At 43.0% G+C, this 18,406-nt stretch overlaps 3 protein-coding genes and 1 pseudogene across 4 annotated transcripts in view; all 4 read right to left on the bottom strand.

Annotated features, from left to right (window-relative positions):
- Window positions 1-7,871, bottom strand: part of LOC309702724 (uncharacterized protein) — a 70,497-nt gene extending 62,626 nt beyond the window's left edge. Inside the window, exon 1 of the mRNA XM_082527352.1 lies at window positions 7,498-7,871. The gene's annotated coding sequence lies outside the window, so the exon portion shown is untranslated. The remainder of the gene's footprint in view (window positions 1-7,497) is intronic.
- The window catches only part of LOC309702756 (uncharacterized protein), a 156,707-nt gene that overhangs the window by 55,745 nt on the left and 82,556 nt on the right, over window positions 1-18,406 (bottom strand). The gene's annotated exons all lie outside the window — the stretch shown is intronic.
- Window positions 9,148-13,678, bottom strand: LOC309703119 (protein NLRC3-like; annotated as a pseudogene). The gene is made up of 7 exons (XR_014280825.1): window positions 13,665-13,678; window positions 13,543-13,594; window positions 12,843-13,062; window positions 11,120-12,745; window positions 10,644-10,838; window positions 10,479-10,555; window positions 9,148-10,230 (listed from the first exon to the last, which is right to left on the bottom strand). The product of XR_014280825.1 is annotated as a protein NLRC3-like (transcript).
- On the bottom strand, window positions 13,793-14,761 carry LOC309703118 (histone H2A-like; the record flags this gene model as incomplete). Its single annotated transcript, XM_082527829.1, has 2 exons — window positions 13,793-14,551; window positions 14,715-14,761. 2 exons carry the CDS (start codon window positions 14,759-14,761, stop codon window positions 14,179-14,181), a joined length of 420 nt encoding a protein of 139 aa, XP_082383955.1. The 3' UTR covers window positions 13,793-14,178.

Below are 18,406 nucleotides of genomic sequence, written 5' to 3'. Positions count from 1 at the left end.
GTCGTGTGGAGGTGGTGGTGTTTTCTGTGGGCGTGTGTTGTTCTGTGCTTCAAATCGTGCAAAGAAGCTGTTCAGGTTGTTGAGCAGAGTGGTGTCGCTCTCACAGCTATGCGCTACAGGCTTGTAGTCTGTAATAGCCTGGATGCCTTGCCATAGGCTTCTTGCATCCTTGCTATCATTGAAGTGGGAGGTTATCTTGTGTGTGTAGTCCTGTTTCGCTTTCCTGATGCCACGGGACAGGTTGGCTCTCGCTGTTCTCAGGCCTATTTCATCCCCAGCTCTGAAGGCCTTGTCTCTGGCCTTCAGCAGCCTGTGGACATCTCCTGTTAGCCATGGCTTCCGGTTGGCTCGAGTTGTGATACTTTTCACCTGTGTTACATCATCAATGCATTTGGTGATGTATGAGCTCACCGTGTCTGTGTACTCCTCGATGTCTATGATGTTATTGTAGGTGGCTGCTTCCTTGAATATGTCCCAATCAGTTGACCCAAAGCAGTCTTGAAGAGCAGAGGTGGCCTCCTGTGGCCACACTCTTACCTCTTTCATAACAGGTTTGATGACCTTCACTCTCTGTCTGTATGCTGGCATTAGCATAACAGTGAGGTGATCAGAGGTGCCGATGTGGGGGAGGGGGATGGCTTTGTATGCTCCTTTTTCCTGTGTGTAGACCAAGTCCAATATGTTGTCTCCCCTTGTTGGAAAATGTACATGCTGATGAAACTTTGGGAGAACAGTTTTAAGATCAGCATGATTAAAGTCTCCTGCGAGGATGATGAAACCGTCTGGGTGTGCTGTTTGTTGTTCACTGATGGCCTGATACAGTTTGTTCAGCGCCGCATTTCTATCGCTGTTGTTGCTAGATGGAGGTATATAGGTAGCGACCAACAAGATCGAGCTTACCTCCCTGGGCAAATAGAAAGGGCGACACTTCACGATCATGAACTCCGCCAGTGATGAGCAGTGTTTGTGTACTACAGTGGCATCCCGACACCACTCGTCACGGATGTAAACACAGACCCCGCCACCTCGGGTCTTGCCTCCGTCTATGAGAGCCCTGTCGGCTCTGTAGCATGCTAGCTGCTCCAGTTGTATGGCCGAGTCCGGAATGTTGTCATTAAGCCATGTCTCGGTGAAAACTAGCACACAACAGTCACTTACTTTGCGATTCGCTGATCTCAGAAGTCGTATGTTGTCCATTTTATTGTCCAGAGATCGAACGTTGGCTAAGAGGATCGATGGTATGGCTGGGCGAGTTGGCTTAGCCTCAAGCCTGACTCGGACTCCTCCGCGCTTGCCCCGCTTCCTTGTCCTAGCGCACCGCTTTCGACGCCTCCTTGCCCGGGGAGGGTTAGCAGGCGAGTCCGGTGAGTTGCTAGGCCAGCTAGCAGGCTGTCGCAGAAGTCCTATCTCCCTTAGCATCTCAACGTTAGTGTTCAAAACTTGGCAAATCTTGCTTCTCCGAATGTGTAAGAGAGCCTGACGACTGTACACATATTCCGACGTGGACTGGCGAGAAACACTTGCAGAAAGACACTTACTTGACGAACAAAACATCGCATTTTCGGGAGAGCGTGAGGTCGCTGCGTCTACACGCGCCGCCATTTTACAACACCTTATGCACTGACACTGTCTCAGTGTTTGTTTCATATGCAACAAGTCAACAAGAAAAAAAAACACTGTTTACATCTATTTTTTTTTCTTCTTCACCTTCACATTTCTGTTACAACTCAGGATTGTGTTTTTTAACATAACCAATCACATAATGTCTGTGAAGGTCATCGTAGTCTAAAGAGCTTGGAAAGAAAAACGTCTGGACTTTTTTAAGTAACTTGAAGAAGTCCAGACGCTTTCCTTAGATCAGTCAAGAAACACAGACTGGAGGTCATCTATAAATCAGACTGTTTTTACTGTGGTCCTGTGGGTATTTAAAATGTAACATATTAATAGAAACTGATAACTGCTCTTAAAAAAGGCACCGAAGACAATAAGATGATAAAAGACATGTTTTAAGGAGAATCAGTCTCATCCAACAACTCTGGACTGCAAATCAAACTAATATATGCACAATTTATGAATTCAATTCAATTCAATTCTTTATTTATTTGTCACATGTAGTTATAGCTAGTACAACATACAGTGAAATGTTTTTCCTGGCTAAAAAATACTCCCCCCGACTGTGAGAAACATACTAGAAAAAAAACTTTTACCTAAACTAAGAGAAAGAAAAAACTATAAATGAGACAATTTACCTGATATATTTAACATTCACAATATTTAACTAAGAAAAAGTATGAAACACCACAGTAAGTTCATTATTGTGAGTCAGCACAGAGGTGGATACTAGAGTCAGGCTTCACTCTAAACCCAGCATATACAGGTTCAGTGAAGGTGGTGTTGAAGGTGTGCAGGTGGATCAGTTTATCAGAGGAGACGCTGTAGAAGGACACAGTTCCTGCAGAACAGTCCACATACACTGCTACTTTGTGAGAGAGAGCTGAGGGGAGAAGAGGAATGGCTCTTCCTATGTAATCATGATTTCCATAGTAACCCCTTTTCTCACTGCGGTAGAGACTCCAGGATTGATTAGTCCTCCCAAACCTGCTTTCATCGCCGTCTCCTTTCCTTCTGATTCCTCCATAAGCAGTGTTGGGAAGGTTACTTTTAAAATGTATTCCATTACAGAATACATGCCCCAAAATGTATTCTGTAAGGTATTCCGTTACATTACTCAGTGACAGTAACGTATTCTGAATACTTTGGATTACTTAATATATTATCATGCTTTTTACAACAAATCAAATCAAATCACTTTTATTGTCACATCACATGTGCAGGTACACTGGTACAGCACATGTGAGTGAAATTCTTTTGTGCGAGCTTCACAAGCAACAGAGTTGTGCAAAATACAATAATGTAAACAAGCAAAATACAAGAATGGCTACATCTGAAACTAATAAATATATGTACAATATATAATAGTATATGCATTTCTGGATGTGTATACTAAATATTTTTCTACGTGTGTGTGTGTGTGTGTGTGTACATATTTTACAAATTAAATAGAGTAAACAATAAATAAAATATATAAAAATATACAGAGTGAGACATGTGCAAAACAGTGGCATTACTGTACAGTGTGGAGTGCATAATGTTGAAGTTCCAGTAGTGAAGCTGAGGTGTCTATGACGTGTTCAGCAGTCTGATGGAAGAAGCTGTCTCTCAGTCTGCTGGTTCGGGACCAGATGCTGCAGAACCTCCTTCCTGATGGAAGTAGTCTGAACAGTTTATGGCTGGGGTGACTGGAGTCCTTGATGATCCTCCCCGTTTTCCTCAGGCACCGCTTCCTGTAGATGCCTTGGAGGGAGGGAAGCTCACCTCCAATTATCCGTTCAGAGAACCGCACTACTCGCTGGAGAGCTTTGCAGTTGTAGGCGGTGCTGTTGCCATACCAGGTGGTGATGCATCCAGTGAGGATGCTCTCAATGGCACAGTGATAGAAGGTGAATGTACTATTGTCATGAATCGCTGTGTGGCAGGCAAGCAGGAGTGGTGGACCCAAAATGCAGAACTCAGACACGGAAGTGAAACTTAAGGCGCAGCTTTATTGCTGGGAAAAACCTCGTACAAACTAAACTCACCAAAAGAAAACCAAAAGTCAGAACAGAGGAACCAAGGACTGAAACACTGGAAAGAAACACTAAACTGGAGCAGGAGACCAAACACTAGGGACATAGAAGCAGAACACACAGCTAGTTGAGGGTACGACGCGACACTGACACAGAGAAACACAGGGCTTAAATACACAGACGGCAGTAATCAAGGGATGAGAGACAGGAGGGGAACACACCTGGGAGAAATCACAGCTGACGAGACTGAGCACACTCACATATGACACAAACCTTCACAATAAAACAGGAAACTCAGACACATGGAACCAGACAAGACATTGAACTAAACAGACAGATTCACAAACAGATGGGGTGACACCATAGACAGAGACAGACTCAAAGGCAGACCAAATATAACACACAGAACTCAAACAACAATAATCATCATCATCATCATCATCATCATCATCATCAACTAGAAAATGATAACTAAAAGCGCTGGGTCACCGACCCAGGACCATGACAGTACCCCCCCCTCAAGGGCGGGCTCCAGACCGCCCAACAGAAGCACAAAAAACAGCCAAAAACAGAAAACAACCCCACCAGGGCGGGCGGCGGGGGACCAGGAAGGAGGGACAGAGCCCAGAAAGACCCAGAAGGTCAAGTTCAGGGGGCCGACCCGGAGGCCGACAGCGCAGGAGGCCAAAACGGTTCAGTTCCGGGGGCCGACCGTGTGGACAGCAACTGCGACGACGGGCAAACAGTTCCGGAGGCCGGCCGTGCGCAAGGCAACGGCGGAGACGTGGAAACAGTTCAGGAGGCCGGCCGTGCGCAAGGCAACGGCGGCGGCGAAGGAGACGACGGAGCAGTTCAGGAGGCCGACCGCGCGGAAGGCGGCGGCGGCCCTCCAGTCCCAGGCGTGCTGGCCATGGCCTGGTGGGCACAGGACCAGTCGAGGCAGGGCCAGACGAGGCAGGGCCAGACGAGGATGAAGACACGGAGGCTGGACCAGGTGAAGCGGATGAAGACACGGAGGCTGGACCAGGTGAAGCGGATGAAGACACGGAGGCTGGACCAGGTGAAGCGGATGAAGACACGGAGGCTGGACCAGGTGAAGCGGATGAAGACACGGAGGCTGGACCAGGTGAAGCGGATGAAGCCGAAGCATGCGCTGGACCAGGCGACGCTGAGGATGCTGAATCCGGACCAGGCGACGGCATGGAGGCTGCAGCAGGTGGCGGCATGGATGAAACCGCTGCTGCAAGCGTGGATGAGGCTGCTGGTGGAGCAGCTGGAGGCTGGATGGGCTCCTCGGGCCCCCCAACTGACGAGAAAGAAGGCTGGACGGGCTCCTCGGGCCCCCCAGCAAAAACAGTCTCAGAACCAGCAGGCGCGGGGGCCTCTGGCAGGGACGCAACAGGACCAGCAGGCACACGGGCCTCTGGCAAACACATGGCAGACTGCACAGAGCATTGAGTCTGCTCAGGCAACAACGGCCGGGTGCGGTCCTCAGCTGGCTTCTTAACCGCCAGGGGTCCAGAGTCTGCTGGGGGCTGAAACCCAGCCTCTGGGGAGGCCCTGGAGTGAATCTCAGTCTCAGAACTGGCCAGCTTTTGAGGACTGATAACAATATTGTTTGGTTTGTCTCTCTGATTAGGATTCAAGGTTGTGGAACAGTTCTGTAAGGGTTGGATAGACATAGCTTTCTGTACCAGAGGTGTAGGTGAAGATGATGGCTGTATAGGTGGCTGAGCTGAGGGCAACTGAAGAAAAGGTCGGGAAAATGATGGTTGTGAAGTTTGAAACCGAGCTGACGATAAGGCTGATGATTCCTCTACCAACTGAGCTATTGACTGGGCTAAGGATTGAAATAAGGTTTGTAGTAAGTCAGGCTGTGGATGTGACTGTGCTATGGGAAGCGAGGCTGAATGTGGTGGAGGTGGCGACTGAGCATCGGGCCGGGCGGCTAACAGAGCTTCGGGCCGGGCGGCTAACAGAGCTTCGGGCCGGGCGGCTAACAGAGCTTGGGGCAAAAATGGTGGTGGTGGAGTTGGTGTCTGGGCTACAGGCGGCTTCTGAGCAGGAAACACAGGACACTGAGCTACAGGTGGCTGCTGAGCAGGGGACTGAGCTGAAAGCGGACGGGCAGCTGACTGAATAAACATAGCTCCAGAATAAACAGTTCCAGATGAAACAGTCTTAACTCCTGGGTCCGAGGGAGCATCAGAAGCACAGTCTTTTGAACCAAAGTGGAAACGATCACTCTCAAAATGAATACTGTCATTTTCTGGAACAGGCGGAACAGAAGATCTAGAGTTCATGAAGCTGACGTTAGCGGCCTTGGGGGAAACGGTACGTTTATCCCTCGACACAGAAGGCGAATGTAGGGGGACTTTGTCACTCACCCTAGGCGGTTGGTCGAGAAGAGTCCCAGGCTCCTGCCGGAGCCGTGAGTGCTGGCGGCACGTTCGCCGCTTCCAAGTAGAAGAGGAAGCAGCACTGGCAGAATGTGACAAGGAATGGCTCGGCTGTGGCTGCTCCTGCTGTGAAGTGGAAACGCTGGGTGAGTCGGGCGGCACGATAATAATCCCTAACATCTTGTAAAAGGCTTGTGCAGGCGTGAGCTGATTGCTTGCAGGCTCGTAGTAATCCTCCCGGGACCGGCTGGAGCGTTTTCTGCGAGACCTGGGCGTCCGCGGGGAGGAAGCAGGTGAGTGGACCGAAGGGTAAGCAGCTAGTGAGGAACGGCAGCACGGAGGCCCTCCAAGCGCTAGCCGAGTCCCGTCAAAACGGGAGCTGCGCTTCCACGGTGAGTCCGCTGGATCCATTACTGGTCGCGTCGTTCTGTCATGAATCGCTGTGTGGCAGGCAAGCAGGAGTGGTGGACCCAAAATGCAGAACTCAGACACGGAAGTGAAACTTAAGGCGCAGCTTTATTGCTGGGAAAAACCTCGTACAAACTAAACTCACCAAAAGAAAACCAAAAGTCAGAACAGAGGAACCAAGGACTGAAACACTGGAAAGAAACACTAAACTGGAGCAGGAGACCAAACACTAGGGACATAGAAGCAGAACACACAGCTAGTTGAGGGTACGACGCAACACTGACACAGAGAAACACAGGGCTTAAATACACAGACGGCAGTAATCAAGGGATGAGAGACAGGAGGGGAACACACCTGGGAGAAATCACAGCTGACGAGACTGAGCACACTCACATATGACACAAACCTTCACAATAAAACAGGAAACTCAGACACATGGAACCAGACAAGACATTGAACTAAACAGACAGATTCACAAACAGATGGGGTGACACCATAGACAGAGACAGACTCAAAGGCAGACCAAATATAACACACAGAACTCAAACAATAATAATAATCATCATCATCATAAACTAGAAAATGATAACTAAAAGCGCTGGGTCACCGACCCAGGACCATGACAACTATTGCTGTGTGATTTATTACCAGTGTTGGGAAGGTTACTTTTAAAATGTATTCCATTACAGAATACAGAATACATGCCCCAAAATGTATTCTGTAACGTATTCCGTTACGTTACTCAATGACAGTAACGTATTCTGAATACTTTGGATTACTTAATATATTATCATGCTTTTTACAACAACGTGAATGTACTATTGCTGTGTGATTTATTACTATTACTGAAGGTCCGCGACTCCGAACTGTAGTAAAGGGACCTCTGACTAATACGGCGGGGTCCCTGTCGGCTTGTAGCCGAAAAATAGCTCTACTTTGTTGTGTGGGTCAACTTTTCTTGCGAGAGACAGAGAGAGGCGTTGAAAGGCTGCTCCAACGGAACTTATTGTTTTCGGAGGAAAACACGAACACGGTGTACAGTTGAGTCTTAATAGCTTACTTACAACTGGGCTCGTCAGGCACTCTTCTTGGCTGAAGTGGTTATTATTACATTTACATGCTTCCAGCTCCCGTTTTTCCTCGATGACAACTCGTACCTTTCCACTCCCCTTTTTCTCCCTCCTCGCGCTCACAGACCCATAACGAGTATGGCAGTCCATTCTCCCTGCAACACGGACTACACTGCCCATGATGCTACATTCTTTAGAGCTATGCTTGTAGCATTCTGCCTGTTAGCTTAGCACAACAACAACGAAAAGGCGCTCTCTCACCCAGGAAACACACAGTCGCAGAGAGAGAGAGCGTCGCCCTGTAACCATGGCAACCGTAACGCTGCCGCCTGGAACAACAGAACGTAGCTGTCAAAGAAAACCCAAACAGTCCTGACCCGTAACAATATCAAACAGGAAAGTACCGCAGTGTAATCCGTTTATTTCAACAAAGTAACTGTATTCTGAATACCACCTTTTTAAACGGTAACTGTAACGGAATACAGTTACTCATATTTTGTATTTTAAATACGTAACGGCGGTACATGTATTCCGTTACTCCCCAACACTGTCCATAAGTTACTGCAACATGAACCTCTCCACTCGACCTCCCAGTAACAGCGACCACTTAGACTGTTGGTACACAGTAGCTGAGGCTGATCAAACCTAAAATCATGATCAGGATACAGCTGGTCTTCTTCCACATGTGTCACCTCCTTGTTGTTGTCAGTTTGAGGTTCCTGTGTGCTGTGTTTGGATCCAGCGTCAGATCAAAGAAATCTAAAAGGGCCAATAAGACACAGTGCATAAACACTTAACTCTAACAACTCATTAGCAAATTATTAATTAGAGCCAATGTGTAACAGTAAATGTGGACCTCATATTTTGTGGTCTGTAGCTTAAAAATTCAATAATGCAGGCAGTGTGATGATGAGTGTTAATGAGAAAAAAAATAAATCTTAAAAAACAAAATTATCAACAATACTTATTTGAAAGGGAAGTGACTAAAGCTATAATTAAACAGGCTTTGTATTTACATTCACTTCACATGCATTAATAAATACAGCTAATAAATCAAAAACACACTTACATATTTTTAGACCTGGTCTTATCCACCGACCAACCAACTGTTTGCGGTAGCATGTACGCTGTCAAATTACCAGAACACAGCATTAGTTTAAAAAAATGGGTTAAGTGAGACAAGATGGATTTTTCCCAAGACACCAGTGCCAGTAAGTAACTTATGGAAAAAGACCTGCAGCTGAGGCCACTACAGTTGCATTTCTTCCTTCTCAGCTGACAATACTTGATTACAGAACTGGTACTTGGGTGCTGATAGTTGAGTTCCAGTTATTGATAATTCTACTTCATTGCAAATGTTGAATGTTAATAATACTGTTTAATTATAATACTATATTACTATTCAGATTCAACAAAATTGTTTATCAAAATTATAAAGTAAATCACTAAATCATTTTAAAATTATAAGTGACATTGAGCTTTTGTAACATCAAAAATACCATTTGTCATTTTCTTCATTCAGTTGTCTTATTGTCTAAATGTATATCAGTATGCTAGGCATGGACTTTAAAATACTTACCATGTAAATAAGTTCTGGCCAAATTCAATGTTTTAATGTGTGTTTTTTTAAAAAAAAGAAATTGATGCCATTGCTTAAATAACAGTTTATTGATTTGACAACAAAAAATTCATGAAATACATTGCAAATAAAACATCAGTTATTTTGTTCCAGCCAGCCTGAAGGATCTGTTTTTCTGTTCATTTTTCCAAACACAGGTATCTTGGCATATATATGTACAAAAATAAGTAGTCAGCCTTTTCTCTGATTGCATTGTGCACATCTGTATCCATGTATATTCTTTGCACTAGGTAGTCCCACACAACAAAGTCACACCACTGCATCCCACTGATGAGCAGTTGCCCCTGCACTTGCCAGTAATATGTGTGGCTCTTTTTTTAGTTTAGGGGTACCACGTTCCATTTGAACATATTTGCAGTCAATAAAGTTTTGTACATTGGGACATTTGAATTCAATGAGGCCAAACTGGGGGTATTCATTGGGGTCAAAAACAACACCATCAGGAGATGCAGCAAGCCAGGGGGCAATGGGGTGAATGACCAGACCACAGGGTGAGTAGTTAACATTCATTAGCCTACTATACTCTGGTGCTATTGCATGCTCCATCTCAGTTCCTCTCCTCATGTCTGCTGTCTGCCTTGTTCCCTTCGATATACGCTCTGCTAGTGACTCTGCCGAGCTCTGGCCTCTGACATGACACACCTCCCGAAACCTAAAGGCAGTCACTCTGGGCCTGCGGAGCTGATGCCACTCAGACAAAGAGCTTTGCTCACATGTAGCTTCCTCTATTTTGTGAGCCATTTCCAGAGTTACAGACAAGTTTTTCAGATGCAGAAGCTCTTCTTCTGAGCACACAAACACACAATCTGATGGCAAGATGTCGTACCCCTCCAGAGGCAAGTGCGATGTTGGTGGTGCATCACGTTGTAGTGTGATGTACCGGGTTGTCAAAACCGGCTGCTGATATGACAGAAGACTGCCCCCCTGCACCAGCCCAAAGGCACTTTCCACAAGGGGCTTGTCAGGTCTCATGTTCATTGTGTCTCACAAGTGGCCTGTCCTCAATATTAAATTTTGCATATGCTTCCGTTATTCTGAACAAGCAGGGATCTGGTAACGGACCCACCATGCCTCTTTAGAAGCCACTCCTAAAGAAAACATCAATGACAATAATGTAAGGAAGAAGGTTGTTATACTGAACAACAACTAAACTAAAAGGTGTAAAACAGTGGTGCATAAGTTAGAGACTGGGATGTATATGTACATGACTGAGTAGGCCGTCTTCAGAAAGTGTAATGTTGTATGTAAATTAATACCTATTCTGACACATGTATGTATGAACAAATAGCAACATGCATTTGTAACACAGGAAACCAAATTTTACAAATCTAATTACCGTACTCCAGTCTGGGCCATCCTATTTGGTACTGGCTTAGTGAAGATCATGGAGTTGATGGGTCCTGGTCTCACACCCTAACAGAAGACACATTTACTATGGATGGTGTTGCTGTTCATATGTAAACATGGACTAATTCAAAAACTTTAGCCTCATTTAAATTACCACTGTCCGTGGCTTGTGCCATTGCTGTTCAGATTCCGTGCAGCTATGCACAGGGGGAAAGACCGGCACTCTGAGTTGTGAGTAGTGTGCTGTTTGGAAGAGCAATGCCACTGTGTGATTGCACATAACAGCGCCTGCCACACAGGAGCACTGGCTATGTGTCAGTATCACCAGCGATGAATCCAGAAGCTTAATCTAAGAAGAAAGAACAAAAATTTAAAAATGTAACATCTTCGTGGAAGAGCCAAACAGGAACATAGTTCAGTGTTATGGTTACTGACCCCTACAGGCTTACCCTCCTGAATGCTTAGTGTTTCCTTCTCTCCCTATTAAAACAACTTAACTATCCTTGAAAACTGTAATAATTGTGTATATTTGCAGTATTAACTGTGATTGGTTCTGAGTCGTTCACCCACACAGCTGCCCACTTAACTGGACATACAGACTGTATTACTGGCAATCAGGTCAGTGGTTACCTTACAATATGCTGGAGAAAAAAAACAGCTTTATTTCCTCTTTTGTCCAGTTTCACATGTGGATCCTCCCTTAGAGCAAACAAAAGCTTCATTCCTGAGTCTCCTGGGTGATTATAGCTCAAGTCCAACTCGTTCAAATAGGAGGGATTGCAGTGCAGAGCTGTGGCCAGAGAGGTGAAGCCTGGTCCTGTGATCTGATAGCCTGACAACCTACAAACACACACAACACAATCATTGTAAGGAACTGCTTTGAATTTGATGATGTACCATGGTGGCCATTTAGAAGTTGCCCATCTTGGATACATCTTTTGTTTTTTTCAATAGGGAGAGGGCCATGTGACACATCAAACTCATTGGTAATGTCACAAGAAAAAACAATGGTGTGCTTGGTTTGGTTTCAAGGTAACTTTCAACATAACAAGTCCAGATGTCCATTTGGACTCTTCAAGGCCTTGTCCACAGCACTCTGGTAGAAATTTTGTACTAAAGACTCTCCAGTCTTCACTGATGCCATTTGTTCCTCTTCCAGCAGTTTGATACCAGAGTTGGCGAATGTCAGATGGACAAAACAGTAAAACTTGTCCTGGTATACTCCTCTCTCGTCTTTAAAAATCTGTGTGAACACTCCTGAGTACACTGAGGCTTCTCTGACCCACACTCTGTCAGGTCTGTTTCATAGAAGATCAGGTTTCCTTTCTGCAGCTGCTAAAAAGACAGTTTCCCCAGTGCTTCAATCATCTTCCTGCTCTCTAGAACTGTAGCAGTGATCCAGCAGAAGATTGGGATGTGACACATGATGTGGAGGCTTCGTGATGTCTTGATGTGAGAGATTATGGTGTTGGCCTCTTCCTTGTCTCTGTCTCTTCCTGAAGTACTCTTCCTTCTGTGGGTCAGTGAACCCTCTGACCTCTGTAACCATGTCTATATATTCAGCAGGGATCTGATTGGCTGCTGCAGGTCGTGTGGTTATCCAGATGTGAGCAGAAGGAAGCAACTTTCCCCTGATGAGGTTTGTCAGCAGCACATCCACTGATGTGGACTCTGTAACATCAGTGAGGATCTCAGTGATGTGGAAGTTCAGAGGAAGTCGACACTCATCCAGACCATCAAAGATGAACACAACTTTGAACTTTTTAAAGTTACAGATTCCTGCTTCTTTGATTTCAGTGAAAAAGTGATGAATAAGTCCCACTAAGCTGAACTTTTTATCCTTCAGTGAATTCAGCTCTCTGAATGGGAATGGAAACATGAACTGGATGTCCTGGTTGGTCTTGTCTTCAGTCCAGTCCAAAGTGAACTTTTGTGTCAGGAATGTTTTCCCGATGCCAGCCACTCCTTTGGTCAGAACTGTTCTGATTGGTTTGTCTCTTCCAGTCGAAGCTTTAAAGATGTCTTCACACCTGATTGTTGTTTCTGGTCTGTTTGGTTTCCAGGAGAACATTTCAATCTGTCTGACCTCATGTTCAGTGTTGACCTCTCCGGTCCCTCCCTCTGTGATGCAGAGCTCTGTGTAGATCTCATTTAGAGTGGTTTGGGTTCCTGGTTTAGCAATCCCCTCAGAGACACACTGGAACTTCTTCTTTAGGTTACATTTAAATGTGTTCTCACAAAGTGGATCAGGATTTTCTACAGGGAAGAACCAGAAACATGGGTGTTATGATTATAGAAAATGTGACAATTTCACTCCTGTAAAGACTGAATTTATGAAGAGAAATCCTCTCACTGCTCTGCAGACAGTCAGCCAGCTCCTCCTGTTTCATTATTCTCAGGAAGTTAACTGCAAGTTTCAGAAATGCCTCTCTGCTGCTCCTTCTCTGCTTCTCTTCCTCACTGTCCAACACCTCCTCTTCATCCCTCTGACACTCTGAATAATCTGGATTCAGATCATTCTGCAGCTTCTTTAGTTCATTCTTCACAAAAGTAATAATGTTGTCTTCCAGCATCTGGAAAATAAATGACACAATCAAAATTAATGAAAATTCAGATCTTCATAGTAAAAACAAATTTTCACAGATTTGCTTAGTGTTTGTTTTCAATTTAACAAAAATTAAGTTTTAAATTTTATGCAAGTAACTTTTTAAAATAAAACTCCTACCAGACAACATTATCATTACTGGATAGTTTTTGCGGACTGTCAGTTTGGTTCTTATTCATATAAGAACATAGATTATTAACATTAATTTGCTTTTCTGAAAAAAAATGTGTTATATAAATACATATGTATTTTAAAAAAAGCCTGTTTTGATCCATCAATTTTAAGTAGTGTTATCTCCACGCTACGCCTTTTATCCACAATATAAAAAATAAAGTGAAACTAATTCACTGTCTAATTATTTGTGGAATTTTGCCATTATTTTATGATGAATATTGGACTGTGCAACATAAAAACAATTTAAAAAGGAGGTTGGTGTACATGTACAAACCTTAAATACTGAGTCCAGATCAGTTTGATGCTGCAGACTCTCCTGATCAGCTCTGTGGAGACATCATGAAGACATTTGAAGCATTTAGCACATAAATACAAGCCACAGATTTCTTCTTCTACTGTTTCGTGATCATCTTAAATAAAACAAATACTACTGTGCTGTAGCAAACCTATGTTTATTTACAGACTTATTTATTTATTATTTGGAGTGTGTTCTTGTAATGACCATATTATGGATATGCCCTGCACATTGCATGAACATCAAGATTAAAGAGAATTTTATAAAAAGGGGAAAAAAATAACAGATTTTGTGTTGAAGTGTTTTATTTAAAATGTTGTCCTTGTGTCTAAAAATACCAGCAGCAAGGAAGAGGAAAGGAAAAACAAGAATAGACTAAACACAGAGCTTTGGAGTGAATGAAAGTAGTTTTTATTTGAAGGTGGATTTCAGTCCCCGATTCTGTAAGATGACATGAATAAATGTACATTTCAAAGTAAATCAAGATGCATAATCTACATTTCCCAATACACAAGTTGTTACAGACAGAGTAAGAGCAAGAAGGATGTTTGCTCAGAGAGAAGTGTGTGGCTCTTAAAAGAGCCTTTGTTGTTGGTGAAGCCGAGCGCTTTGCGTTTACTTGGCCTTGGCGGGCTTCTCGGTCTTCTTGGGCAGCAGCACAGCCTGGATGTTGGGCAGCACACCACCCTGAGCGATGGTGACTCCCCCCAGGAGCTTGTTGAGCTCCTCGTCGTTGCGCACAGCCAACTGCAGGTGACGTGGGATGATACGAGTCTTCTTGTTGTCGCGGGCTGCGTTGCCAGCCAGCTCCAGGATCTCAGCGGTCAGGTACTCGAGCACAGCTGCCAGGTAAACGGGGGCGCCGGCTCCTACACGCTCGGCATAGTTGCCTTTGCGCAGCAGTCTGTGGACACGACCCACGGGGAACTGAAGCCCGGCACGGGATGAGCGGGTCTTGGCCTTAGCTCTGGCTTTGCCTCCGGTCTTTCTTTTTTTTTTTTTTTAAAAAAACTTTATTTAAAGTAAACAAGTTTACATATAAAATGCACATACACATACAATTACATATACAAAACCTTGAGCACATACAAAAGGGAGAAACAAGGGGGAAAATCTAGCATCTGAGTCCACACAACGTTCACAAGACTTACAGTTTTAATTCGTTCCAGGGGAAAACTTTCCCAAGTTTCAGGTCCATTGTTCGTCTTCTCCGAAGGTCTGTAATGATATGTTTACTCACCACATCACTACTTATCATCTTTTGTTCTAACACTCCTTTGGTACGGGTTTTCCAAATATGTGTGTTTATTACACACATTACTAACCAAAAGAGTCTCCTTTTGTCGTCACACATTTTTTCTTTAAACAAACCATATTTAACTGCTTTAATATTAACATCCACATCATAGCCAATTTCTGTCATTTTCTGCCTGATCTCAGTTGTCCTATAACAATCCAATAGGAGATGTTCTAGGGTCTCATCTTCATCACAACCTGTCATAGGGCATTTCATGGTGGTAACAAAACAACTCCATTTTACCACCGCCCTCACAGGGAGGCGCCCGAGCGAGATGAGCCACACCACGTCTCTCATGCTTTCAGATAATAATTTGTCTTGTATATTTTTAACTATTGAAAGGTTTTCATCTTCATTTGCATACTTATATTGAATTACACCTTCATTTTTGGTTTCATTAATTTTTTTATAGATATTTTTCGTATTATCTTGGAGAAAATTTAAACTATATTGTTCCCATTGACTTGATAAGTCACCGAACATAAGTCTGTGGTATGGAACACCCGCTCTGGCCCTGCCTCTTTTCTTTTGCCACAATTGCTCCTTCCCTCGAACCCACGGGGCACCCCGAGAAATTGCGCTTTGAATAATTTTAATAAAAGGAATTCGCAAAACAATCTCTAAGTCTGGGGCTCCCAAGCCCCCGTGCTTCCTACTCTTGTACATAAATTTCCTCTTAGTCACTTCTCGATTGGATCCCCAGATAAATTTAATGCACATCTTACTTATTTTCATTACAGTTGTTCTCGGGGGAGGAAAAATTGCGGCAAGGAAAAGAAGTTTCGAAATTATGTGTGTTTTTACAATATTAATACGTGTTTTATAATTTGTATCTTTATTTTCCCATTTCATAATTTCCATTTTAATTTCATTTTCTTTCTTATTCCAATTTAGTAAACTAGAGTCAGTATTATCAATCCATATACCCAGAATTTTAATCTCCCTACAAAGAGAGATCATCATTTTAGGTTGTCTGGTCGGATGTCCAAGCCACACCCCTTCAGTTTTGTCTTGGTTCAGTTTGGCACCTGATGCCTGTTCGTAGTGGTGTAGTATCTCCATAACTGAAGACAGTTCGTTTTGGTTTCTGATTATCACCGTCACGTCATCTGCATATGCCAAAGCTGCGATTTTATGGGATTTGTCAAGGACGTATCCCTTAATCCGTTTATCATCATTTATCCTTTTCAATAAGGGATTAATTGCAAGGACATATAACGCAGCACTCAAAGGACATCCTTGTTTAACCCCGCACTCAGCACTAAAAGGGGATGAGAGTTTTCCATTTACCTTAACTTGCACTAGGGACTTTTTATAAATCAATTGGATAATAGAAATAAATTGGTCCGGAAAATTATAAGCTTTCATTACTTTCCATAAATAAGAGTGGGAAACAGAATCAAAAGCTCTCCTTTGATCTAATCCTAAAATGCAGAGTTCTGAATCCTTTCCATTATAAATAATTTCTCTTAACATACTTAAGTTATCCCACATCAATCGTCCCTTAATTGCGCATGTTTGTTCTTTTTCAATAATAATATCTAATACATCCTCTAGTCTAGACATAATTATTTTAGCAAAAATCTTATAATCTACATTCATTATTGTCAGTTGCCTGTAATTATTAATGTCTTCTCTATCACCTTTCTTATATAATAAACACATAACTCCTTCATAAAACGATTTACCCATTATTTCTCTTTCTATTCCTTCATTAAAATACTGAGTTAACAATTCAGACAGTTCTTTACTCACAATTTTGTAAAATTCAGAGGGGAGTCCATCCAGACCAGGTGTTTTATCGGTACTAAGTTGGTTAATTACTGACTCCACTTCCTCTCTTTTAATTTTTCCAATCAAAGTTTCATAAATGACAGAATCTAATGGTTCAACCTCACTCAAAAAATTGTTAATAGCGTCGCTGTTTGTAGCTATGGATGAAAACATCTCCGAACAATGGTCTCTAATCACTTGTCTTTTCCCCTCTTCTTTAAAAATTGCCTTTCCATGTTTATCCTTAATTGAGACAATAAAGTCATTCCGACTTTTCTTTTGATTATTAAGAATCATATAATCACTGTTCCCATGAAAGTCAGTACGTCGCACCATATTAAATAAAACTTCTCTATTGACTCGATCAATGTCCTCTTTAAGAGACATCATTTGATTTTCCTCCTCCTCTTCCTTCTCCTTCTTATTTCTTAAATATATATATCTACTCACATCTTCATTATATTTTACATTCTTTGCATGATTTATTTCTCTCGCTTTAAATTTAAAAAGTTGACGCATACGTCGTTTAAGAAGCTCCCAAAGTTCCGAGAAAGAAGTAGTAAAAATCTTAAGATGTAATATTTTCCTAATTTCGGATTTAACTTCAGACACAAGCAACTCGTCTGCTAACAAGGATGTATTCAATTTCCAATAGTTCAAAAATTCATGGGGACAACACGACACTGTTGCCATAACCACCATATGATCAGAAAAGTCTGTTAAAAGAGTGTCATATTTCAGACCTTGAACATTATGTGATATGTAGAATCTATCAATCCTTGTTTTAGTAAACGAATCGAATCTAGTGTAGTGGACGGTATGTGGATGCAAGTGCCTGTATAAATCACGGAGTGCTGCTTCCTTACAGACTTTAACCAACAATTTGCTTTCTCGCAGTTCTCTAAATTCAACCTTGGATATTCTGTCAGTAGCTTCAGTAACAATGTTAAAATCTCCACACAAAATTATATTAAAACCAATCTCTAATAAATACTTCAATTTTTTCAACAATTGTATCTTTTTCGTTCGTTCGGGTGCATTATAAACATTAATAATACGCAACCTTTGCCCGTAATAACAGCAATCAACAAGGAGGAGTCGTCCTGGTATTATGTCTCTTCTTTTGATTATATTCACCGCATCTTTTTTAAAGAAAATACCCACTCCGTCGGAGCTGTCTTCCCCTATCGATATTATTGAATGGGCAGTGTTCCACATTTTATTTAATTCACATACATCTACGTGTGTCTTTAATCTCATCTCTTGAAGGCACAAAATATCATAATCAAGTCTTTTTAAGAAATCAACCTTCTTTTTCCTGCTCTTATCTGATTGGAGACCTCTGACATTAAATGTTATTATTTTGATGTTACTCATAGGTTGACTAGAGGAGAGACCATCTCAGAAATATTACTCACGGAGGACTTGGTCTATTATCCTTCCGCTTATCTCTTCCAGAGCTAGAAGCAGAAACGCTCCTTTTTCTGCTTCCTCTCGTATCCTCGTTGACGAGCTCGTTGAGGGCTGGGTGACTTCCACTAAAGAAGGTCTTCTGTTTTACTTTCGTTTCCCCGGGCAGCGAAGCAAGAGCCAGAGATGCCGCCTCTGAGAGAGGGAAGGATCCATGGTCCTCGCTATCTCCGTCGTCCTCAGGTGTCTGCTCGCTGTCGATTTCTTCGTCGTCACTATCGCTTTCATTCTCACCATCCGATGTCTCTATGATTAGATTACCATCTAGCTCTTTATCACTCTCGTCGCTTGACTGAGACAGTG

Source organism: Aulonocara stuartgranti (assembly GCF_965226115.1).
Source record: "Aulonocara stuartgranti genome assembly, chromosome: 3".
Lineage (NCBI taxonomy): Eukaryota > Metazoa > Chordata > Actinopteri > Cichliformes > Cichlidae > Aulonocara > Aulonocara stuartgranti.
This window is presented reverse-complemented; position numbering and strand designations above follow the sequence as displayed.